Genomic DNA, 24959 nt, shown 5'->3' on the forward strand with positions numbered 1-24959 from the left:
GTGCACAGCAAGCTCCCATATGTAACAAGTAAATAAATGAACAGATACTCTGGTTTCAGCCATTTTTGTGGATGAGGGCATGGAGGAAAGTTCCCCAGCTCTTCTTCAATCTTTCACCCCCACCTCCCCCTGGGAGGATGGGCAAGCCCTTTGGTTTGATATCCCCATCAGACAGACAGTGTGCCTGACAGTGCAGAGCTCCCTTGTGATGCACCGGGGGACTCAGCCTTGATCTCGGGTCCAACTGTCTTGAGTGGGATTTGAATCCATCCCCTTCTGCACTCCGAGGCGTACATCTTACGAATGGGGAAGTGAAACAATCCAAGTTAACTGTGTCGTGAGCAGTCAGATAAGAAGACACTGCAGAATAAAGGTGGAACGCTCGCTGGGGTTCGGTCATTGCCACGGATCTCTCCCTCCCTCATTCTGGGAAATGGTATCTTACTGACAGTCTGGCTCCTGAATTATCCGTAGTTGTTTGCGTACTCCTGTTTGTCCTCAGTGCTTACATTTCTTTCTTCCATTCAGTGCTCATTCTGTCCTCTTCCTCCTTAGTTGCTGCAGCTTCTCATCACTCCCTCGACATTTGGATGTTTGTATGTACTGGACTGGATCTTCTCTCTCCCACCCCGTGACGGGGTTTGCATGTGGACTTGACCCAGGGCCTGGATTGTGTTGTTCTGGTTGACCGCTCAGTAGAGTTAAAGTAGTTCCTCACTCAGATGAGGAAACTCGGCATGCGCCTGCTCCTTTATCCATTTGCGAATCATATCGGATTTTTTTTGCAAAAAAAAACAATTTGCTTTACTCTCAAAGGTGAGAAAGAGTCTGTAATGTGTCATGGAAATATGGTTCTCATCAGGGAGATGAGGGCTTTGTCTCCATGAAAAATCTGCCCTTAACCTTCTTTGCCCCAAGGAGAACAATCCCCGTTTCTCCATGTTTCTGATGTTCCTCATCCTTGGGACCATTTTGGAAGCCCCTCTCTATGGCCTTAATGTCCTCCTTCATTTATTGTGCCCAGACTCCAACTGAGGCCTACCTGGTGCCTGCAAAGGCTGAGCCTAACATTATTCCACACTCAATATCCCTAATTATAAAGACAGCGATAATACATCCCTCACAAACCCTTACATCAGCTTGCTCCTTGGAGCTGTACAGCATGGAAACAGACCCTTCCAACCAGCTCATCCATGCCGACCAGATATCCTATCCTAATTTAGTCTCATTTGCCAGTACTTGGCGCATATCCCTCTAACCCTTCCTATTTACATACCCATCCAAATACTTTTTAAATGCTGTATAATTGTACCAGCCTCCACCACTTCCTCTGGCAGCTCATCCCACACACACCATCCTCTGCCTGAAAGATTTGCCCCTTAGGTTCCTTTTATATCTTTCCCCTCTCACCCTAAACCTATGCCCTCTAGTTCTGGACTTCCCCCACCCCAGGGAAAAGATTTTGTCTATTTATCCTAACCATGCCCCTCATGATTTTGTAAACCTCTATAAGGTCACCCCTCGGCCTCCGACGCTCCAGGGAAAACAGCCCCAGCCTGTTCAGCCTCTCCCTGTAGCGCAAACCCTCCAACCCTGGCAACATCCTTGTCGATCTTTTATGCACTCTTTCAAGTTTCACAACACCTTTCCTTTAGCAGGGAGACCAGAATTGCGTGCAGTATTCCAAACGTTGCCTAACTAATGTCCTGTACAGCCACAACATGACTTCAGCTGCTACACTCAGTGCTCTGACTAAGGAAGGCAAGCGTGCCAAATGCCTTCTTCACCACCCTGTCTACTTGTGACTCCACTTTCAAGGAACTATGTCCTTGCTCCCCTCAGTCCCTGTGTCCGGCAATATTCCCCAGGACTCCACCATTAACTGTATAAGTCCTGCCCTGGTTTGCCTTCTCTCCACAAATCCCCTGTTACTGCATCTGCTGTTATTGCAATGTGGCTGTTCTCCAGCAATGTCAGCACTCACTGCTGCAGACACTGGAAAGCCACGTGATGGTACCTTCCTTTGATTTATTGCCTTCAACATCGTTAGGCATTCCAAGTCACTTCAGAAGAACACAATTTGACACAGGCCATATTCAGCAGATGTTGATTGACAAGGGCAAGTTGCAAGGTGAATCTTAAAAGGTGAGAGATGCAAGTTCAAAGTTTGATGCCACTTGCTTTAGGTTCACCCTGGTTCGTGTTTTGAACTGAATCTAGTACAGATGGTGAGGCTTGCCAGCTCAGCCACTGCCCCTGGTGAAGCTGGTAGTCAGCTGGCTCTCCCACTTGCTGTCTGTGTGATGTAGGTGGTGCCTGTCACAGAGGGGGTTCAGGCACTTTCTAAAGCATACTTAAATACAGGGTCCGAATCTCTGCACTGTACTCCAGAAGTGGTCTTGCCAACGTTCTGTACAGTTGTAATAATCGTTCCTATTTTTTGAAAATCCAACCCCCTTTGAAATAATAGCCAAACTTTTGCTGTTGTCTATAAATTACTAGCAATTTATCTCATAGCCTATCTTCTTCCTCTTTATTAGCTTTTTGGTAATCTGGCCGCTGGTTCATAAAACATGCCCAATCCTCGGGCCGATCACTCGTTTTCCTCACCTTAGATTTTGATTGGATAATCTCTTGTTGACTAGAGGTGGCTTATTCTTCTCATTGAGTCCTCCTTTCTTCAAGCTTTTGCGTTATGAAATATCTGCTCAGATGTCTGCCTCTGCTCCTTCACTGACATTTCTCTGAGTCTATTGTCCCAGCCAGCCTTGCACAGCTCTTTCTTTAGACCACTGTAACTGTCCATCTTTAAGCTGAGGAGCACGATAGGCATGTCGTGCCTCATTTCCCCTTCCCCCACCTCATCCTAGTTTCAAACTTCCAGCTCAGTAACTGTCTCCTTGACTTGTCCGGACTTGTCCGACCTGCCTATCTCCTTTTCCCCCTATCCACTCCACCCTCTCCTCCTTGACCTATCACCTTCATCTCCTCCCCCACTCACCCATTGTACTCTATGCTACTCTCTCCCCACCCCCACCCTCCTCTAGCTTATCTCTCCACGCTTCAGGCTCACTGCCTTTATTCCTGATGAAGGGCTTTTGCCCGAAACGTTGATTTCGCTGCTCGTTGGATGCTGCCTGAACTGCTGTGCTCTTCCAGCACCACTAATCCAGTATTTGCTTTCCAGCATCTGCAGTCATTGTTTTTACCTGCTATAATCCTTGACACACTCTACAAATTTGTCTTGCATCTTAACTTCTCTGATTGTATAATGTGATTTCTCCAGTCAGTATGCAAATTAAAATGACCCACAACAATTCTGGCAACTTTCTCGCACACCCCCATTATTTCCTCGTTGGGTTCCTAAGGCCAACTCTCGCACATCACTTCTTTCTCTTGGTGTTCCTTATTTCCGCCAACTTGATTAAACATCATGATCTATGTACCTGTATCGCTGCTCCCCACCGCACCGATACCATCCTTTATTAACAAACCTCCCCCACCTCCTTTTCCTCTTTGTCTATTTTTCCAGGAACATCAAATTCCCTCGAATATTGAGTTTCCAGTCTTGGTCACCCTGCACCTCTACACCATTCCTCTTAAGTTGTGTGGCTGTGTAACCGCTCCAAGGTTGGCATGCCTTGGAGAGGCATTGACTTCCAATTCCGGAAGTTTCTGCCATGCACAGATCTCCAAAACCCAAACAGCCGGAAACAAAATCAGAGGGAATGCTGTAACCCTTTCTCCATAATAGCTATCCAGTCACTTGCATTTATTTCTATTTGTGCCATCAGTCATTTATTTTTTTATAATTGCTGCTACATTCAGATTAATGGTCTCAGCTTTGACTTTTACCCATTATTTGCAAGATGCAATTTGTCAAAAGAATTATCCACATCTTTGATAGATGGAGCTGCTTGCAGTATTTCCTAAGCACTGGCACCTTGTCTCTCTCTTCTCTTGCTCTCTGAGTCTCTTTCTCTCTCTGTCTGTCTGTCTGTCTGTCTCTCTCTCTCTGTTTCTCTCGCTTTCTGTCTCACTCTCTCTCTCTCACTCACTCTCTCTTGCTGCCTCTCTCTCTCTCTCTACCTCTCTGTCTGTCTGTCTCTCTCTCTGTCTGTCTCTGTCAGTCTCTGTCTCTCTTTCTCTCTCTCTTTCTCTCTCTCTGTCTCTCTCTCTCTGTGTCTCTGTCTCTGCCTCTGTGTTTGCCTCTCTCTTTCCTTCTCCTCTCTCTTTCTCTGCCCCTCCTTTTATTTCTCCTTTCTCTTCTTATGCATCTCCTCCCTCCTCTCACTCTCTTTCTGCTTCCTTTCTCTCTCTCTCTCTCCTTGCCCCTCTCTCTCTTTCCCTCCCACTTCCCTTCCGTCCCCCTCTTTCTGTTTCTCCTTCTCTTCCTCTGTCTTTACAGCCTCTGGCTCACTCGTTTTTCCTCCTCCTCCCCTCTCTTCCTCTTTTCTCCCTCCCCTGTTTCTCTCCCTCCCCCCCCCCCCCCTCCCCAACCACCATTTGAGTCCCTCTGTCTGTCATCTCTCTCCACTACGTGCTGTGAAATGTAGGTGCATGTGGTGCTGGTTGAAGCTGTGGTTGGGTGTGCTTGCCATTGCAGTGTTCCATGACATGACGTGCACTGAACATTTTGCCGTAAGTTGCATGTCGGCGGTAAATCCTAACTTGCGGTGCCTTTTGCCTTCCTGTCATCTGGAATAGTATCGTGGAATCACGACGGCACCTTCCGTTAAAGTGACATCAGGAAGGCAGCAAGCGGGCAAAGCAGTCCCCCTGTCAGTCCTGCACCCGAAGTGTGGCAGCGGGACTGAGGTGTTCCCACATCTGGAGTGGGACATGGTCCGAGGGTGAGCGTGCAAGCCCGCCGGAATTTGGATCAGCAAAGCGAGTCTTCTGAAAGAGGGCTCCAGGAGGCTAGTTCTGGACGGCTACTGCTCCACCCTCCAGTTGACCCAGGTCGTAATTGCTCTGATTTTCTGTTTTTTGCAGGGATTGGTCGGGCAGGCCGGGCCTCCCGGTCAGCCTGGCCTGGCTGGGTTACCGGGGCCTGTAGGACCCCGAGGACCTCCCGGTCCTCCTGGACCATCGGCGGCAGTTCTCCGCGCTGGCTTTGTAAGTCCTTGTCGCCTACGTTTTGACATCACCCGTTCTCAACCTCCTCGCCCACCCCAACCCCTGCACAGGGAAAACTCGTTTGTCAACAAACACCAGGGGGGTCGCTTGGGAATCCGATACGGGTTGAAAACCAAGTTTGAAACTTAATTCTCAGTGTGGCTGGCGAATTGGAATTTATCGCCAGCCCCGACCAGAATGGCTCCAGGGATGGGGAGCCTTTAATCCTAGAGGTTCGAGATTAGGATTGGTTCGAAATCATGAATGGTCCCGAAAGAGTGGAGAGGGAGGAGCTGCTCTTAATCTGGCCCATCAAGTCTGTCCCAAGAGCATCCCACCTGGACCCACCCCATCCCTGTAACCATGGCTTACCCACCTGGACACTTAGCACGGCCAATCCTTACTTAACCTGCACATGTTTGGAGTGTGGGAGGAAACCGGAGCACCCGGGGAGAATGTGCAAACTCCACACAGACAGTCACCCGAGACTGGAATCGAACCTGGGACCATGGCACTGGAAGGCAGCAGTGCTAACCACTGAGCCACCATACCATCCCTGTTCTTGCTTGTAATGGGGTGTAGCTTTAAAGTGATCTGCAGGGGGTGGAATGGGAAGAAACCCGCTCCCTCAAGGAGCAATCAAGGTCCTGATGTGGACAGCTCCAGCTGTGGGGAAGTCGGTCAGTCCAAAAGCCCCCATATGTTGGTACTCCTCACTCCGGCTGAAAGAGACCAGCCCGAGGACCGAAAGTGCGCCCAAGGTACGTCACCCCACCCCCGCACCCAGCAGTGACACCACTTCCTGTGGGCTGAGCCTGTGGGAGGGGACTGACCAAAGAGTCGCGTGGTCATGTCGGGCTGCGCGGCAGGAAGCTGTGGTAACTTTCTCTGAAAGCCAGAAACCCATCCAGGGGTGGGGCACTGTCGAGGAGGTGGAGAAGAAAAAAAATATTTGAACGCTGGGGTTGGCATTTGCAGTCCATGTGCTCTCCCTGGCACAGAGGGCAAGGCATATTAATGCCACCCTTTTAACATTCGGAGCAGAGGCTGTTCCCACTCTTGTCTAGCTGGCCCGTGTAATGCACTGATCCCCAGATTGAATAAGAAAGACTTGCATTATTATAGCACCTGTCACAGCCTCATAACATTCCCAAGTGCTTTACCACAACTGCACCCTCTCGAGGTGTAGTTTCTGGTATAGCGGCAGCTGTACACAGCTAATACGGACATGATAATGAGCAGCTTGTTTTGTTTACTTTGTTCTGGTATTTATGTCAAGGATGTGGGCAGCGTTGGCTCGGCCAGCATTTGGTGCCAATCCCTAATTAAAGTCGGTGTGAGCTGCCTTCTTGATCTGTCAAAGTCCTTGTGGTGACTGTACACCCACAGAGCTGTTAGGAAGGGAGCTCCAGGATTGTGATCCGGATAAAGTGACGCCTTGTTTGAAGGAAATCACTCCTCCCCCCCACCCACCCTCCTCCTCTAGTACCAACCCAGCCTAGCTCTGGAAACTGCTGGAGTTGGGCTTGAACATGCAAACTTGAGGGGCAAGGGTCCTTCCCACTCAGCCTGGTGCCAGGCAGTGCCCTGGTCAGTGCCAGGCTCAGGAGGTTATAGTTCTGCCTGAGGCTGGTAGGATTGTTGGAAGCGGGTGGTTGTCCCAGAATCTCACGCTGTGTTGCAATTGTCGTTTGACAGGAGGACGCAGAAGGATCTGCCCTTCCGATCATGACCGGAGTGCCTGGGGAAAGGGGGCTGGAAGGTGCTCAGGTAAAGCTGGACGCTGACGATGAACACCAGGTCGCCCTGACTGACAAACTCCGCGTCGCTGTCTTCATTCTTGCTCTGCCTGAGCCCACCCCAAAATATAACCAGATCTCCCCATAGTCTGACACCTGGCAGGCCCTTGGAGGAGGCAGGTTAAATATCCGAAGCCCTCTGAAAGAACTCTCCAGCCTGAGGTAGAAAGGCAGGGTTGTGACTGACTCGGAGATTTCTGACTGGTTAAGGTTAAGGTTAAGAGGGCGATACACAACCGGGATTCCTGACCCCATACCGGACCTGACTCCTGGACCGCTCCCCGCCACACCAGGAGCTGACTAATTCCCTATCCCGCCCCCTCACGTCGGCTCAGAAGTGGCTTACAGTCTGTTCGGATAAAACGTGACAGTTCTGTCACCGTGCAATCCCGCGTTATAAGAAAGTTGCGAAATAGCCCCACCATTTGAACCAAAGGGACCGGAATCGCGTTATAGCCAATACAGGAAGGAAAGTTGGAGTTCTACTAATAATGGCCTAAATTATTCAATCGCGTTAGAGCCAATTCACGTTGAAGAAACACACGGTACAGCAGAACCAACTGTAACTCAATCTCCTCGCACTACTCCTGACTAGCACTCCCTCTGCCCCTGCCCCTCCAGCCCCTCCAACACACACACACACACACACACACACACACGTTCATGAATGGAGTTTAGATGTGCCACCTCGATGCTAGTACACATGAGTGAAGCTACTGCTGGGGACGGGGGTTGGGGGGGGGGGGGGTCAGTGTTCCCTTACACCACGAGGTTTCAACTCGATTAAAGGGACGCCACTCCTATTGGAGGCCTCCAGTATCAGCTCCCAGGAATCTTGGGGGCGGGCGGATTCAGGGTACAGAAGTAAGTGCAATCCAATGGGGGATTCAGGCCAATCAGTCAGCTGCAGCCCACGCCACTTCACTCTGCACGGTTTGGCTTTAACTCATTCTGTCCTGTCATTCCTGTGCAATCTGACATCTCGCCCTTCACCAACACAGACAGCATTCAGCCTGTCATTCCTCCCTGTTAGAGTCCAGGCAGCCAAAGCCTAGAGGCAATGTGATACATCAAAGCCTCTCTAGAGTAATCCATCTAGTCCCACTCTATGACTCTATCCAGCCCGAACCAAATTCCTTTCAAAGTTGTTCATTGTCTCTGTTCCCAGCAGAGGCAGCAGAGATTAAGAGTTCCAGTTTGCTGCCAGTTTTAAAATTAATCATTCATGGGCTGTGCTAGGCCAGGATTTACTGCTTATCCCTACTTGTCCAGAGGGTAGTTGAGAGACATGTACATTGCTGTGGGTCTGGAGTCACGTGTAGGCCAGACCAGGTAAGGGACAGCAGATTTCCTTCTCTAAAGGACACTGGTGAACCAGGTGGGCTTTTACAATGATCAGCAGTGGTTACTCAGTTGCTATTAGGCTAGCCCATTTTTAATTCCAGATTTTATTCAAATTTTACCATCTGAGATCTGGATCAGTGACATTACTACTGCTCTGTCATCTCCCATTTGTTGTGTCAGGAAAGAAAACCTCTTTGCCTTTCTTGCCTGGAGTAGTCAGTGTCCCCTTAGCGCTATGGTGCATTCAGCTTATGGGAGCAGTTTTTTAGACATTGACCTTATCTGGACCTTGTTTGCCTCAGTCATATCTCCTTCCGATCTCATTTGTTCCAAGCGGAATAAACCCAGCTTCCCCCCTTAATCATGTATCTAAAGCACCTCATGCCTGGAAGCATCCTGGTAAATCTCCTGTGCCCCCGCTTCGGGAATTTTTACTTCTTCCGAGAGTGCGGTGAGTAAAAATGAATTGTGCTCCCGAAAGGCCCAGTGCCCTTGAATCCTAAGATTCCTTGAAAGATGTTCAAGCGCATGTGTCCGATGCGACCTCTGCGCTGAGGAGGAACCAAGTCTGATCCCTCTGCAAGTCACACAGAGGGAAGGCAGCAACACATTTGCAGAGGCTCAATGGGAATAGAAGAATCCAGCCTTCACAACTTACCCTCCCTCTGGAATAGTCTCCCCTCACACTGTCAGGCCTCCCAGCGCACTCTGTGAGCATGTGACTCAATCTCTGCTGGTTTCGATGTCTCACTGTAGAATCCTTCCATTTGGTCTCACTGTAGAATCAGAGGCCTGACTGATATTTCCTTTTTATATTCTAGTCAGCAAAACGTGTGCTGACAGTCCGGGCAGTGCTGGGGAGGAGTGCTGCAGTGCTTTGGCCTGGACGTTAATTGATCCATATCTTGGGGTGAACCTAAAAGATCCCCCAGAAGAATAGAACCTCTGTCAAATGTCGGATGTTTATCCCTGAGCCAACATACATAAAGCAGATTCCCTGACTATTGTCACATTGCTGTTAGTTGGAGCTTGCCTGCTGTGTACTGATTCCACTTCGCGTTGGCTGGAAATCATTTTAGGGACAACCTGGTGGTGGGGGTGGCGCTACGAAAATGCAAGCCTTCCTTCTTTCTTCACCGACTGGGCTGTTCGCAGCACTCTTTAGGGCAACCTTTGTGTGTGTGGCAACGCGGGTCACCTGGCCTTAGGTTTCACCATTAAAGATGTGGCTGTGATTCTGGCGCGAAGTGAAGGAGGTTGCATTGATGTAGCACCTCTGAGAATCGAGAGCCTTGCGCCTGCTGTCGCGGTGTGAGAAATGCAATTTGTGTGTACCACGACGTATCGGAGCAGTGGATCTCTTTTCCTGCTGATGGTTACAGGAGAGATATCTTGGCCAGATTCCTGATGAAGGGCTCCTGCCCAAAATGTCGATTTTCCTGCTCCTCGGATGCTGCCTGACCTGCTGTGCTTTTCCAGCGCCACTCTAATCTCCAGCAGCTGCAGTCCCACCACCCCCCTCTCCCCCGCCCCACCACCCCTACAAAGGAAGCACCTCTGACAAAGTCAAGCTTCTCCAGGACTTCACTCGAATGTCACCCGAGATTTTGTGGTCAAAACCTCTGGCGTGGGCTTCAATCCCACAACCTGCTGACTCAGAGGTGAGAGCGCTACCCACTGAGCCACTGCTGACACAGTTTGTGGTTTTATATATTTTCTTTTGCTATTTTTGCTTGTGGACATTAGAAAGCTCATTTCCAGGGTTTAACTCTGAGCTCACTAACCTCCACATCCTGAACACTCGGCACAGCTTTGAAGATCTGGGTGCCTCCTCGGCAGACTCACTCGCTCTCTCTCTCTCTCTCTCTGACGTGTACGATTTGATCTGTGGCCAAGTTCATCAGCCAGTTCAGTGTTTCCGTGAGCTTGGGTCTCCTTCACTCCAGGCTGCGCTTGAGTTGCAAGCACCCTCATTCAAAAACGTTTGCCCCTTGTTCTCAAATCCCTGCAGGCCAGTGTCCCCGTCACCTCCTCTGCTCTCTAGCCCCTTTGAAAGCTCTGTCCTCCTCTGACTTTCATTTCTTCCACAAGCCATATTTTGAATTAAAGGAGAAAATTAATGATTTTTTTTTGTTTATTTATCAGTCTGGATTTTCTTTTTTCTCAGACCTCCTGATACTTGAGTGGCCAAATCTTCCAAATGATTTGTGCAAATCATTAGTTATTCTGAAGAAGTTGGGGAGGGGAATGCTTGAGGACATTGTATTGGACTGGGCTTCAAAAAGCAGTCAGGCTTCATTTACGAATTCTTTAGCGATCTAACTGCCTTTTTATTTCTCCGCAACCGCCCCCCCGTTTTATTTTATCATGGGGATGTGGGGCACCACTGGGGAAGACTGGCATTTGTTGCCTGTCCCTAATTGCCCTTGGCCTCTGTGGCTTGCTCAGCTATTTGTGAGTCAGCCATGTTGCTGTGGGTCTGCGGTGTTGTAGGCCGGGCTGGGTCAGGATGGCAGATTTCCTTACCAAAGGTGGACAGTAATGGGAGAAGCAAAATAAAACAAACACAAAAAAGCAACTCCAAGGCAGATATAAAAAGGTTCCAACAAGACCATTACCAACTACGATTAAAAGCTGTTAAACTGCATGTATAGGCCCAAAGACTATTCGCATCAAATCTCCTCCCTAGACTCCTTCTCCCCATTTTGGCCACTCATCTCAGTGACCTTTGAACCTTGAGTCGCTTGTCATAATGTCATACAGCACGGAGACAGGCCCTTTGGTCCAACCGGTCTATGCCAACCATTATCCCAAACTAAACTAGCCCCACTTTCCAGCTCCTGGCCCTTATCCCTCCAAACCTTGCTTATTCACGTCTTTTAAATGTTGTATCTGTACCCACACCCACCACCACTTCTGTAAGCTCATTCCAGACACGAACCACTCTCTCTGCGTGAAAGAGTTGCCCCCATGTCTTTTTGTAAATCTCTCCCCTCTCACATTAAAAATGTGCCCCCTAGCCTTGAAATCCCCCACCCTGGAGAAAAAACATCTGCCATTAACCTTATCTATGCCCCTCATGATTCTATAAACCTCTGAGGTCACCTCTCAACCTCCAACACTTTGGTGAAAGAAGTCCCAGCCTATCCTTCCTCTCCTTATAACTCAAACCCTCCATACCCAGCAACATCCTAGATGACAACAGCCTAGAGTATACTATGTGGCCTCTTCATTTCTTCCAAAATACAAAGAGATGTTTTAAAAAAGCACCTCCCGGAAGTGATTAGAGAGGATGCACTTTCTGTGGCAACATTAAACTGACTGGTTTCCCTTTGAATACTTGAGACTCAAACCAGTCAGCATTGGATGCCAATCTGCTGCTTTCCATTGAACATTGGAGTGAAGATTAATCCAAAACCCTTCGAAACTTGCTGTTAGTTTCCAGGGGAGTAAGATTCTGAGGGATCTGATCAGGGTGGATTCTGAGAGGACAGATGCCCTTGTGGGAGAGGCTAGAATAACAGGACGCTGCTTAGGAAAGGAAGTCTCTCCATTTCAACACTGGGCCTAGGAGAATTCCTAGGAGAGTCCCGTGGGAATCCTTTCGCCGGACGGCAGTGAAGGCATATGGAAGTATGCTTCAGGTCGAAGTGGGTGGATTCCTATTTAATGAGGGAGCCAGAGGATATTGGGGATAGACAGGAATGCAGAGTTGAGACCACAGTCAGATCTGCTAACGAATGATCTTATTGAGCTAGCTCAAAGGGCCAAATGGCCAACTCTTGCTCCTATTTCGTCAGTTTGTATTAGCGCGATACAACAGTATAGGCACGGTCCAGGCTGTTGCTTGAAGATCGATGAATTGTTTTGTAATGGGACATTTTGGTTTCTTCCTTTCTACAGGGGGTCCCCGGGGTGCCCGGTCTTCCTGGAGTGCCTGGTTTGAAGGTGAGGCAATTTGGTTTCCCTGATGAAGGCTTTTGTGAACGGTCTCTTTGCATCTTTGGCCACTTGAGGTCTGTGCCTTGACAGGGGTGAATGAGCGACAACTGAGGCGGGAACTTTGACTCTTGTGAACTGGGTCCCAAGTTGCAGGTCTTGGCGAAGAAGGTGGATAGGAAAGAATGTGCATTTTTCAGAACCTCAGGAAGTTCCCCAAAGCATTCGACGGACAATGGAGTGCTTCCACCTCGAGCCGCTGCTGTAATGTCTGTGGTCTGGCTGCCAGAGGAAGCCCAGTAAAGTCTCAAAACAACATTGAGATGATTGACTGGACAATCTCCATTTAATAACGGCTGAGTGATTAATATTGGCCACCAGGAGAACTTGTTTCGAAGCATTCCCAATATGATACGGTGATAATGTTGGCCTAGTTAAGGGGTGGCTTGATGCGTATATAAGGTAGTAGGATAGCAGGGGTACACAGGTCAAAGTTGGGGGAAACAATTATGAGAAAGTGAGGACTGCAGGAGAGTCGGAGTCGAAACAGGTGGCGCTGGAAAAGCACAGCAGGTCAGGCAGCATCCGAGGCGCAGGAGAGTCGATGTTTCAGGCAGAAGCCCTTCATTGTGAAGGACCTATGCCCCAAACATCGACTCTCCTGCTCCTCAGAAACAATTATGAGCCGAGTTAAATATAAAGGCTGCAGAGAAGAGATGGGCCAAATGGCCTGTAGTACACTGTAACTTCCATGAAATGCGCTGTAAAAGAGAGATGTGTTGCTGAAGCTTTTGCCTTGCGCTCGTCAGGACCAATGCAAGAAAGCCAAATTTCAAACACTCACAACAATTTATACTACAGCAGGAAAGGGTGGCCAGCTCACTGTACTATCATTGTCGGGAACCATGGATGGAACATTACTCGAGCGACCACTCCCCCTGCCTTCTAGCTTTTAACACTGGAGACCGGACAAAACTAGAGAAACCAACTTCAAACCTCAACTTCCCTCGCCGATCTATCCATCTTTTATCTCGAACGAGGCTCTTGCGCCATGAAACTAACTGGTAAAACATGTCTCGCCGTATCTAATTCAATGTGTGTGAGGCTAGTAATTATCTGTCCAATTCTGAGAAGGGATGTTACACATCACAGGCACCCAGCAATTTGCAGAGGCTTGGCCTCCAAACTCAAAACCTTTTAATAGTTACCAACTGCCTGTATACGTAGTTAATACATAACTGATGAGAGCAGCCACACACTACCTCAGCATCAAATAGAATAAAACTTCTGTCTGTGGTGGAGGGATAGGGCAATGGTCTTAAGGGGATGTGAGGGTAATGGTTTTCACCTACAGAGTAATAGGAGTCTGGAACTCACTGCCTGTAAGGGTGGTGGATGCAGAAATCCCTTATAACATTTAAGAAGTATTTAGATGCAGACTTTTGGTGCCTAGGCAGACAAAGCTGTGTGTCAAGTGCTGGAGAATGGGATTGGAGTAGTTGTTTTGTCTGGCTCAGATTCAATGGGCTGAAGAGGTTTTTCTGTGCTGTAGACCTCGATCACTCTAACGTTTACCCACGACCGAACATTCTTCATTACTTGATGTAAGTGTCCAGAACAAAGGAACTGAATGTTTAAATTAGAGCCAGGCTACTCAAGGTGATATTCGCGAGTACTGCTTCATGCAAAGGAAGTCTGGAAATCTTCTCTTCCTCCTCCTCACCCTGCCAGCTAAAATACCCTCCACAAATCGCTGTTGTTGCTGAGGATCACTTGACATTTGCGAACAACGTGGCATTGTTACATTGCTGTTAGGTGAGGTCATTAAGGGATCTGGATTAGTGTGAGATACAGATCAGCCAAGGTCGCTGAAACTTTAAGTGAAACGACTGTAAGTAAATCAGAGTTTCCCATTCAAACCAATGTTACAATTGTAGTTGGGATCTCTCACATCCTTCTCATCAGAAAAAAAAACGTGAAGGCATTTAACCCTGTATTTTCAAATACATTACAAAGCATAAATTCTGTATTTATCAATGAGATAAAATAAAATAGCTTTTAAAATTAAATCTCTCCCACTACATATCTCACTGTATCTCCTGCATTCCCCTTCTCCCAGAAGGACAGACAGGAATGTCTAAGGAGAGAGGGTTGGTTGGTGAGGAGGAGGGAAACTGGTTCGAGGCGGGTAGCAGAGAGGGAGAGGCCTCGCGAGTGTCGCCACCAAGAGTCGTGTGAGCCAAGGTCAAAGAAGTTGAATTGAAGCAAAGGGGAAATTGGATGCCTGCAAACTGACTGAGATCACAACAGAGCGACGTAAAACAGGGCTCCTCCATCACTGACAGGTGGAGAGAGTTAAAAGGGGCTGGGTGAAGTGCTCCTGTTCTAACACCCTGTTTGCTTTCTCTCCTGCTGTAGGGTGAGCCAGGAATCCCGGGAGAGCTGGTGAGTGGTGCCTGCCTGTCTACAGGGGCTCAGCCAGGGGACCTGTTTGATCCAGCATAGTCCTGTTGGTCATTCCCGAACTCTCCCCTTGGGGGATGCAGTGTAGGGTTGACACTATGTCGGTGGCTGACATGGGAGAGGGCCCACTGCTCCCACAATGTCTTCTCTCCCCAGCCAGCCCCCACCCCCACAGTGACAGGGACAGCGCATCGACCCGAGACATTGGCTGCCGCCTGAACCCCTCGGCCAGTCTGGGTCTCTGTCGGGTACCGACATTGGGAACGGGGCAGCCCAGCTGGTTCCTGTGACCTAGGCGTGGCCCAACCCCCTCAGGAAGCCCCCTTCTGCTCTGCCCAACCCCACCCTCACCCCCGCCACGGTGTAATAACTGAGGATTGACCCTCAGGAGGGGGAGGAAGGTGTTGGGGGGAGGGTGGGGGGGGGGGGGGACACGACACCACAGAAACTGAAGATAGGGATTGTTTCCGTGTGGTGGTGGTGATAGGGGGGGGAAAGGGCCATTGGGAAGACCCCCTTTGTGGCTCCACTGCTGGACCCGGCCATTTGCAGACCCTGCCTTTATACCTGAGCAGCTTCTGTCCAGACCCAGAGCTCCCTGGAGAGGAGGGCCTGCTGTGTCCACTGCTGTGAACTCTGCCGTTCTCGCCCAGTCCAGCCGACACGTGACTCCAGGCCACAGTCACCTGGTAGCTGCTGAACTGCCCCCTGCCATGGCTGAGTGATCCATTCAGGGGTGGCCTTGCCTGTGGTGCTCCAATCCCATCTGAGTGGTTTCTTTTCCTAAGAGCTGATGAGTTCAATTTCCTTTTTGTTTTCCAGGGATTGCAGGGACCTCAAGGATATCCTGGAGAAATCGGGTTAACAGGACCACCTGGCCCTCAGGTGAGTAAATGGAGTCACAGCCAAGCAGCAACCTGCACCGAAAATGAAAAGGCCTGGGGCCATAGAGCACCTGAGTCATTTCCTGCTTTGCTAAATCTGTCCTCAGTTGGTTGGGTTCATCTGGCTTCCAGCCACTAAAGCTTCTGATAGGCATTGAATAGCTGGTCCAATTAACCAAATGCCACATCCCAGTCCCTGTGGGAACCAGTGGTGGAGTTGTCAACGTTCATAGAATCCCTACAGTGTGGTAACAGGCCCTTTGGCCCAACAAGTCTGCACCGACCCTCCGAAGAGTCACCCACCCAGACCCATTCCCCTAACCTATTACTTTACACTTACCCCTGACTAATGTGCCTAACCTTCACATCCCTGATCACTACGGGTAATTTAGCATGGCCAATTCACCTGACCTGCACATCTTTGAATTATGGGATGGAACTGGAGGAAACCCACACAGACATGGGCAGAATGTGCAAACTCTACACAGACAGTCGCCCGAGGCTGGAATCGAACCCAGGTCCCTAGCGCTGTGAGGCAGTAGTGTTAACCACTGAGCTGCCATGTCACCCAAACCTAACGTTAACTGCACATTAGGGTGATGCAGCTGTCCAGGTTTCCATTCAGGCCTTCCAACTTGGAGCTGTTTAGGGTGAAGGGGTTTGTCGGTCTGTAGTAATCTGCGGGGGATGTGTCCCTCCCACTTTACACAAGCTCTGGGATTCTACCCCATTTGTTTTCAACATATCCTCAAATGGCAATGACTTCTGATTGCAGAGTGACATTTAGCTGGTTTTTGCAGAGGGGTTTATTGCACTTCTCAAACAAACAGGCTATGGCTGTTTTCCCTGGAGCGTCGGAGGCTGAGGGGTGAGCACAGAATTCCCAAGTATATTACAGTCAGTGACATCCCTTTAAAGTGTGGGAAATGGCAGCCAACGTGCTCGCTGTGAACATTAGCCCCACACACATTATTGAGATGACAATCAAATGACCTGCATTGGTCATGTTGGTTGAGGAGTAAATGTTGGCCAAGAAACCAGGGGAGCCTTACTGCTGTTTTGCGAATAGTGTCTTGGATAGAAACATACAAGGAGGCCATTCAGCCTGTCGAGCCTGCTCCACCATTCAATATTATCATGTGTGATCTAGTGGTGGTTTTAGCTTTCTTCTGCAATCTGCAACCCCCCCAGCCCCCTCCACCTCATAACCCTCGATTCCCTTGTCTATCAAACATCTATCTAATTCAGCTTGGAATAAGACTTTGATGACCCAGCCTCTATTGCTATCTGAGGAAGTGAATTCCACACATTAATGACCCTCTAGAGAAAACATTATCTTTAATACCATCTTAAAATGGAAACACCTTCTTCTTAAACAATGTCCCCTATGCCTAGACTCCCTCACAAATGGAAAAAAAACCTTCCTACTTCCACTCGATCAAAGACCCTCGGAATAAGATTACCACTCATTCTTCTAAATGCCAAACTGCTCAACCTCACTTCATGGCATAAGCCCTTCATCCCAGGAATGAGTGGAGTGAACCTTCTTCGAACTGCTTCTAATATAATTACATCCTTTTCCAAATCCGGAAGCCAAAATTGTACACTGTGTTCCAGACTGGGTTTTGCCAATACCCTGTACAGTTACAGTAATACTTCACTACTTTTAACATTTAGCTCTCCCTGCAACAAACGGCATCATTCCAATCGCCTTCCTAATCACTCGCTGTACCACCCAAACTACCTGGTATACCTCACTGGGCGAATGTGTTGGAAATCTAGCCCTTCTAGGCTACTTCTGGATTTGTCACGAAAGTTAAAGATTCTTAAGACCATAAGATACCAGAGCAGAAGTAGTCATGATTTGTAGATGCCGGTGTTGGACTGGGGTGTACAAAGTTAAAAATCACACAACTCCAGATTATAGTCCAACAGGTTTAATTGGAAGCACTAGCTTTCGGAGCGCTGCTCCTTCATCAGGTGGTAGTGAAGGACACAACTGTAAGACACAGAATTTATAGCAAAAGTTTACAGTGTGATGTCAACTTGATGTCTGTGTCGATATGTGCGATCTTCTTGGAGATCCTCTCCACTTGAAGCCGGCAGTTAGTAGTCGTGAGCAGAAGTGGGTTGTTCAGTCCATTGAGTCTGCTGTGCTGTTCACTGAGATCCTTGTAAGGATGTAAAATTGTCCAGTTTACCTGTCTTTCACACCCAGGTTGACCAGGTTTCTGTACTTGGAGAAAGTGAGGACTGCAGATGCTGGAGATCAGAGCTGAAAATGTGTTGCTGGAAAAGCACAGCAGGTCAGGCAGCATCCAAGGAGCAGGAGAATCGACGTTTCGGGCATGAGCCCTTCTTCAGGAATTCCTGAAGATGGGCTCATGCCCGAAACGTCAACTCTCCTGCTCCTTGGATGCTGCCTGACCTGCTGCGCTTTTCCAGCAACACATTTTCAGGTTTCTGTACTTAACAAGAATGATGATTTATTACAATTAAATATATTCTAGCTACAGGTAATGAACAGTTGACATATGGCTGTTGAGTTAAGACTCACCCTACATACACCAACAGACAGACAGAAAACAAAGCTGGGTGTAATGGATGGGGGGAAAGACTGGGAGGGTGGTTCAGTGGTTCCCATCCACAGGGTTCACTCAGACAATACTGCTGACTTGTCAGGATTAAAAGCTCCTTGACCTTCCTTTTGCAGGTCCTTTCCCTGGCTTGCAGGAGGCCCAGGGGTGAATGATTCACAACTTAACAAGTCCTTGACTCACCAGCTGAGAAAAGGAAATCTCAGGTACAGCAGCTGCTGAGGGGAGGCTAGAGGGGAGACTACAGCTCCTTCCTTTCTGAAGTTCTGATGATTTCTGCTCAAACGCTCACCCCTCCCCCCGCCTCACAAACTGAGCAGGCGCCTGGGAGCCAATCACATAGTTGTTGGCAGGCAGAAGGCCTGTGTCATTGAGAATGACACCTGTCACCATTCTCCAGACCAATCAGCGAATTGCTTCCAGCCGAATCGCCATTCAGACACACCCCTGGTTCCAGCTCATCTGGAACTAAACACCACTGCGCCCCCCCCCCCCCGCCTCCCCCCCAAACAACATCAGTCTTTTTCAATTTTAGTTCACAATCCAAATTACAGAAAAATAAAAAAGATACAATTTTGACAGGACCTGTTGAGTTCATATACCAGATAGCTCTCTCTCTCTTCATTTTAATAATATGCTGCTTTTCTTTCTGCCAATTGGACAATTTCACACTTCCCATATTTATAATTCATTACTCAGTTTAATATTAACGTGTTCTGGAATTATGTGTAGGGCTGAAGCAGAGGAGATTTTGCAACAATTACCAATAGTTTCATGATTACCATGACTGAGATTAGTCTTCCATTCCAGATTTACCTATTTGTTGAATTTAAGTTTCATCAGCTGCAATGATGGGATTTGAAACCACGTCCCAAGAGCAATGTTAAAGATCACACACAACACCAGAGTATAGTCCAACAGGTTTACTGGAAGCACTCGCTTTCAAAGCGCTGCTCCTTCATCAGGTGATTGTGAAGTATAAGATCATAAGACACAGAATTTATAGCAAAAGTTGACAGTGTGATGGAACTGAAATTATATATTGAAAAAGACCTGGATTGTTTGTTAAGTCTCTCATCTTTTAGAACGACCGTGTTGGTTTCAGTTCTTTCATATGTAAATTGCAAAACTTTTTTTAACGTTACGTTCTCAAGTGAACTTTAACAATTGGGGTCATGTCGGCCCAGATAATGCATTGAAGGTGTGAGGCTGTCTGTGCCCCAATGGTCAGACTGATTCTAAACTAAAAAACGCATTTACAGAATCTTACATGGATCCATGCAGTTTTTGAGTAAAGTAAAATGTAATTCTGCAAGTACAAATTCACACCACAAACTTATATGTGTACATGTCCGTGTGGGTGTGGGTGTGCGGGGGCAGGGGTTATGAGTGTCTGTGAGTGTGTGTATGTGTGTGAGTGTAAAGGGGTATAAGTCTGTGAGAGGGTATGTGTGTGAATGTGGGAGTGTATGAGAGAGGGTCTGCGTGAGTGAATGGGCCTGTAGGAGAGTGGTGTCAAGATTAGAGTGGTGCTGGAAAAGCACAGCAGGTCAGGCAGTATCCGAGGAGCAGGAAAATCAATGTTTCGGGCAGGAGACCTTCATCAGCCTTGACCTGTTGTGCTTTTCCAGCACCACTCTAATCTTGACTCTGATCTCCAGCATCTGCAGTCCTCACTTTCGTCTCGGGGTGTGTGTGTGTGTGTGTAGTGTGACATGAACCCAAGGACCTGGTTGAGGTCATCCCCATGGGTACTGAACTTGGTTATCAGCCTCTGCTCGGCCACTTTGTGTTGTTGCCTGTCCCGAAGTCTGCCTTAGAGGATTGTCTCCCGAAGGTCCGAGGTCAAATGTTCTGGACCACTGAAGTGTCCTCCAACTGGAGGGGAACCCTCCTGTCTGGTGATTGTTGTGCGGTGTCCATTCATCTGTTGCCGTAGCCTCTGCTCAGTTTCCTCAATGTACCATGCCTCCGGGCATCCTTGCCTGCAGCATAGGAGATAGACAACGTTGGCTGAGTCACATGAGTAGCTGCCGTGTACACGGTGGGAGGTGTCCCCATGTGTAATGGTGGTATCCATGTCCATAATCTGACACGTCTTGCAGCACCTACCGTGACAAGTATGTATGGTGTTTATTTACATATGAAAGACCTGAAACCAACATGGTCATTTTAAAAGGTGAGAGACATAACAAACAATACAGTTATTTTCCAATATATAATTTCAGTTACATCACACTGTAAACTTTTGCTGTAAATTCTGTGTCTTGCGATCTTATTCTCCACAACCACCTGATGAAGGAGCAGCGCTCCAAAAGCTAGTGCTTCCAAATAAACCTGTTGGACTATAACCTGGTGTTGTCTGATTTTTAACTTTGTTCACCCCAGTCCAACACCGGCACCTCCAAACCCAAGAGCGATAGTCTGGATTACTGATCCAGTGACATTACCATTGTGTCCCCAGCTCCTCCTAAGGCAGAGGTTAAGTCAGGCCCCTTCTTCGGTCTATCTAAGTGGACAGATGAAGCCTCAGTTTAAGATCCCACCCAAAAGACAGCACTCCTTCCACACTGGCAGTGAAATCAGAATCCCTACAGTGTGGAAGCAGGCCATTCAACTCTTCAAGTCCACACCAACCCTCTGAAGAGTGTCCCACCCAAACCCACCCCACCTCTGTGACCCTGCATTTCCCATGACTAATCCACCTAAGCTGCACACCCCTTCACACTGTCAACAGTCCACCTAACCTGCACATCTCTGGGGACTGTGGGAGGAAACCGGAGCACCCAGAGGAAACCCACACAGACACTGGAAGAACGTGCGAACTCCACATCGACAGTGGAATCGAACCTGGGTCCCCTGGCGTTGTGAGGGAGCTGTGCTAACCACTGAGCCACCATGCCACCTTTGAAGGGGCCTTAACTGCAACATAAGAGTGATGCCCACTGAGCCATGGCTGACACTTAAGGCAGCAAGCCTCATCATATAAGACCCATCATTGTTGCTGTCTCCTCTTCTGTTCCTTCTGAATTTTCCTTGTTTACTAATCATTCGGTGAGGGTATTACCTGCAAGACGAAGCGTCTGGGGAGCCGTTTGTCCTTGCAGACATGCTGGAGAAAATTGACTGTCAACATCCTACCGGTCCAGTGCGGTGTTCTGAGAGAAAAGCGCTTCATAGTTTGTCCTCACCCAGCCCACCACACCCTCATTCGCCCGGCAGGAAGATCTACCGAATCCCTTTTCCCAGTAATGACGACAGCCCTTGGGCTGGACTAGCTGCCTCACTGGGTTTACACAGTGTGCAGGTGTGGGTGAGTTCACAAAACAGACTCTCCGAGGACAAAGAAGGTCTTTTGGCCCTTTGCACCAGGACAGACCCTACTGTCTTGACATTGCAACATCTTGGCACTATCTGAGTCTTAGCCATCCTTCCTTCTTCAACCTGTTCCAGCTGTCAGTGTAATGTCTTCCAGCTGTTGAAACACGAACGATGTAAAAGCTATGGAAGAAGATGTTTTTGCGAGTGACAAAAAAAAACAATGTTCCCTTTAAGGGTTCCGAGTGAGGATGTTGACCTCACTACATTTCTGGGAAATGGTTGCTGTGGTTTCTCCGTTTTGTTTTTCCTGTGTGTGGAAGTGCAGCTTCGATTCTGGACTCTGAGCAGGATGTGCTAAAACCAAAATGAATCAGAAGGTTTATCCATCAGATTTATAACTCTTCGAGAAACCCAGTGGTTCGGAATGGCAGGTGATTAACCTGCGCATTCTTTGGTTGCCTGAGTTTGTATGAACCACTGAGTCCACGAGAAACCACATCCTCCAATAAATCCTATTTTTCGAACATGGAATTGGATAGCACAGATGGAGGCCATTTGACCCATTGTTTCTGTGCCAGCTCTTTGGTCCCACTCCCCTGTTATTTTCCAACAGATGTGTTAATTCTTTCCTTTTGAAGCAAATAATCTAATGAATCCTGTTTTGAAAGTCACAATTCCAACTCCTGCCATTCTGTAAACAGAATTCTCACTATCTCATCTGTGGTTGCTGACTGGTTTCTTCCTTGTTTATCCCTTCAAAGCTCCTCATTACCCCAAACAGATCGATTTAAGTCTCATTTTAACCCTCTCTGCTTGTAAGGAGAATAGTTCCAGCTTCTCCAGCCCCCCCCCCCCCCCCCCACACCAGTGAAGCGTCACATTCCTGTGGCTGGAGACCATCTCCAAAACCTTGCCATGCTTCCTAGGTCGTGCTGCCTTGTGTGTTCACCCACAGCGCTGTGTAGTGCACCAATACTCCCAGTACGTCTGTGGGATAGCTCAAAGCGTCTGCACATGAGGTGATCTCTCGACTTGCGACGGTTCCGATTGGTTCTGTGTGATCTTGCGGCCTCCTTGTTGGAAAGCATCTGCTTTTTATCCCCCTAAACTTGGACCTTGGGCCTCCCGAGAATAAGCAAAGTGATTGGTGTCTAGGAGACTCGGATGGAAAAACGATCAGTGGGCAGTGTTTGTTTAGCCTCTTTCCTGTCACGTGCACGTCGCCCGCTTGCAATAAGGCAGTGCTTTTGAAGGAATTAATGTTGATGTTGCATTGGCTGCACCCAGACTACCAGTGTCACACACTGTCTGTGGGTTGGAGGTGTGCAGTTCTACACCAACTTTCAGAGGGAGCAGATGTATCTGTACTAGTTCACTATGAGCCTGACAGTGGCTTAGTGGTTAGCACTGTTGCCTCACAGCCCCAGGAACCCAGGTTTGATTCCCCCTTTGGGTGACTGTGTGGAGTTTGTACATTCTTCCAGCGCCTGTGTAGGTTTCTTCCCACAATCCAAAGAGGCGCAGTTTTGGCGGATTAGCCATGCTAAATTCCCATGGTGTCCAGGGATGTGTGGGTTAGCCATGGTAAGAACTCCATGCAGGGCTATGGAGATGGGGTGAGGGTGTTGGGTGCGATTCTCTTCAGACAGTCTGTGTAGACACAATGGGCTAAATAGCTTCTTTCTGCACTGTAGTAATTTTATTGGGCTTAGAATAGTAGTGATTCTTTTATGTGTACTTCCAATATATTGTCTAGAATACTGTCAGATTTCAGCTAGAGGGCATCATGCCTATGTCATGTCACATTCATAGTTTAAACAAATTTTGGAACCATAGTCCTGATTTTACAGGATTCTTTTGAATTCCTGCATGTGCTTGGAGTGCAGGTTCATAGCTCCTTCAAAGTAGAGTCGCAGGTAGATAGAATAGTGAAGAAGGCATTTAGTATGCTTTTCTTTATTGGTCAGAGCACCGAGTATAGATGTTGCGACTGTACAGGACATTAGTTAGGCCACTGTTGGAATATTGCATGCCATTCTGGTCTCCTTCCTATCAGAAGGATGTTGTGAAACTTGAAAGGGTTCAGAAAAGATTTACAAGGATGTTGCCAGGGTTGGAGGATTTGAGCTACAGGGAGAGGTTGAATAGGCTGGGGCTGTTTTCCCTGGAGCATCGAAGGTTGAGGGGTGATTTCATAGAGGTTTATAAAATCATGAAGGGCATGGATAGGATAAATAGACAAAATATTTTCCTTGGGTTGGGGGAGTCTAGAGATAGAGGGCATGGGTTTAGGGTGAGAGGGGAAGGATATAAGAGAGATCTATGGGGCAACTTTTTCATGCAGAAGGTGGCACGTGTATGGAATGAGCTGCCAGAGGAAGTGGTGGAGGCTGGTACAGTTGCAACATTTAAGAGGCATTTGGATGGGTATATGAATAGGAAGGGTTTGGAGGGATACGGGTCAAGTGCTGGCACATGGGACTAGATTAGGTTGGGATATCTGGCTGGCATGGACGTGTTGGACCGAAGGGTCTGTTTTCACTGCTGTACATCTCTATGACTACGTGACCAAATGTAATCACACTTTTTTGAGTCTGCTTGCTATCCAAGGACAGTGCCTTTGTGTAGATACTTTATGACGGTGTATCCTCTAACACTATTCACTAGTTACTGCCAAAGACAGAGGAACATTAGTAGCAGCAAACTAAAACAACTCTTACCCAGTACTACAAACTGACAAAGCTGACAAATCTAACAAGGTACCAGGAATCGTCATTTGGGAAGTCCTGCATTGCTATTCCCTTATCGCACTTGATCTGAGCAGCTATGTGAGGCCATTTCAGAGATCAGGTAAGAGTCAACCCCATCGCTGTGGGTCTGGAGTCACATGTAGACCAGACCAGGTAAGGATGGCAGATTTTCTTCCCTGAAGGATATTAATGAACCTGATGATAGTTGTCATGGACATCGAGCTTTATGTTCAACTTATTGACCTCTAGATTATGACCTCAGTGATGTTATACCACCATCTCTCCGAAAGTACATGGGATTATACTATTTAAGGCTGGAGATAGGGTTTTGTTTTTGCTGTGATGATTGGATATCAGATCTTACCAGCACGTATCGTGAGACAGCATTGGAAAAATGCATTAATCAAGAGGGGATATTGATTTGATGGAAAGATTAGTAGGATGCAGTCTAGTGATTAGAGTAGAAAGCCCTACTAGTGTTTGGTAATTCTTTAGTAACCCTAGATTGTTGGACCTTAGTTAGTCCATAATAGAGTTTTTATCCAATGAGGTTCCCTCTTAAAAGTCTGTTTTGTTAAATGACCTGATGGAACTGAGTACCAAAGTCTAGATTAGAGTGGTGCTGGAAAAGCACAGCAGTTCAGGCAGCAGCCGAGGAGCAGTAAGATCGACTTTTTGGGCAGGAAGACCTGATGAAGGGCTTTTGCCCGAAAAGTCGATCTTACTGCTCCTCGGTTGCTGCCT

General features: G+C 48.0%; 1 protein-coding gene across 3 annotated transcripts in view; it reads left to right on the forward strand.

Annotated features, from left to right (window-relative positions):
• col18a1a (collagen type XVIII alpha 1 chain a) overlaps positions 1 to 24959 on the forward strand; it is a 303852-nt gene that overhangs the window by 224309 nt on the left and 54584 nt on the right. For all 3 annotated transcript variants that reach the window (XM_072578489.1, XM_072578488.1, XM_072578487.1), the window contains 5 exons: positions 4996 to 5118; positions 6817 to 6888; positions 12165 to 12209; positions 14619 to 14645; positions 15486 to 15548. In XM_072578489.1, the coding sequence (XP_072434590.1) occupies positions 4996 to 5118; positions 6817 to 6888; positions 12165 to 12209; positions 14619 to 14645; positions 15486 to 15548 (330 nt within the window). The remainder of the gene's footprint in view (positions 1 to 4995; positions 5119 to 6816; positions 6889 to 12164; positions 12210 to 14618; positions 14646 to 15485; positions 15549 to 24959) is intronic.

This window comes from Chiloscyllium punctatum, chromosome 10 (assembly GCF_047496795.1).
Source record: "Chiloscyllium punctatum isolate Juve2018m chromosome 10, sChiPun1.3, whole genome shotgun sequence".
Lineage (NCBI taxonomy): Eukaryota > Metazoa > Chordata > Chondrichthyes > Orectolobiformes > Hemiscylliidae > Chiloscyllium > Chiloscyllium punctatum.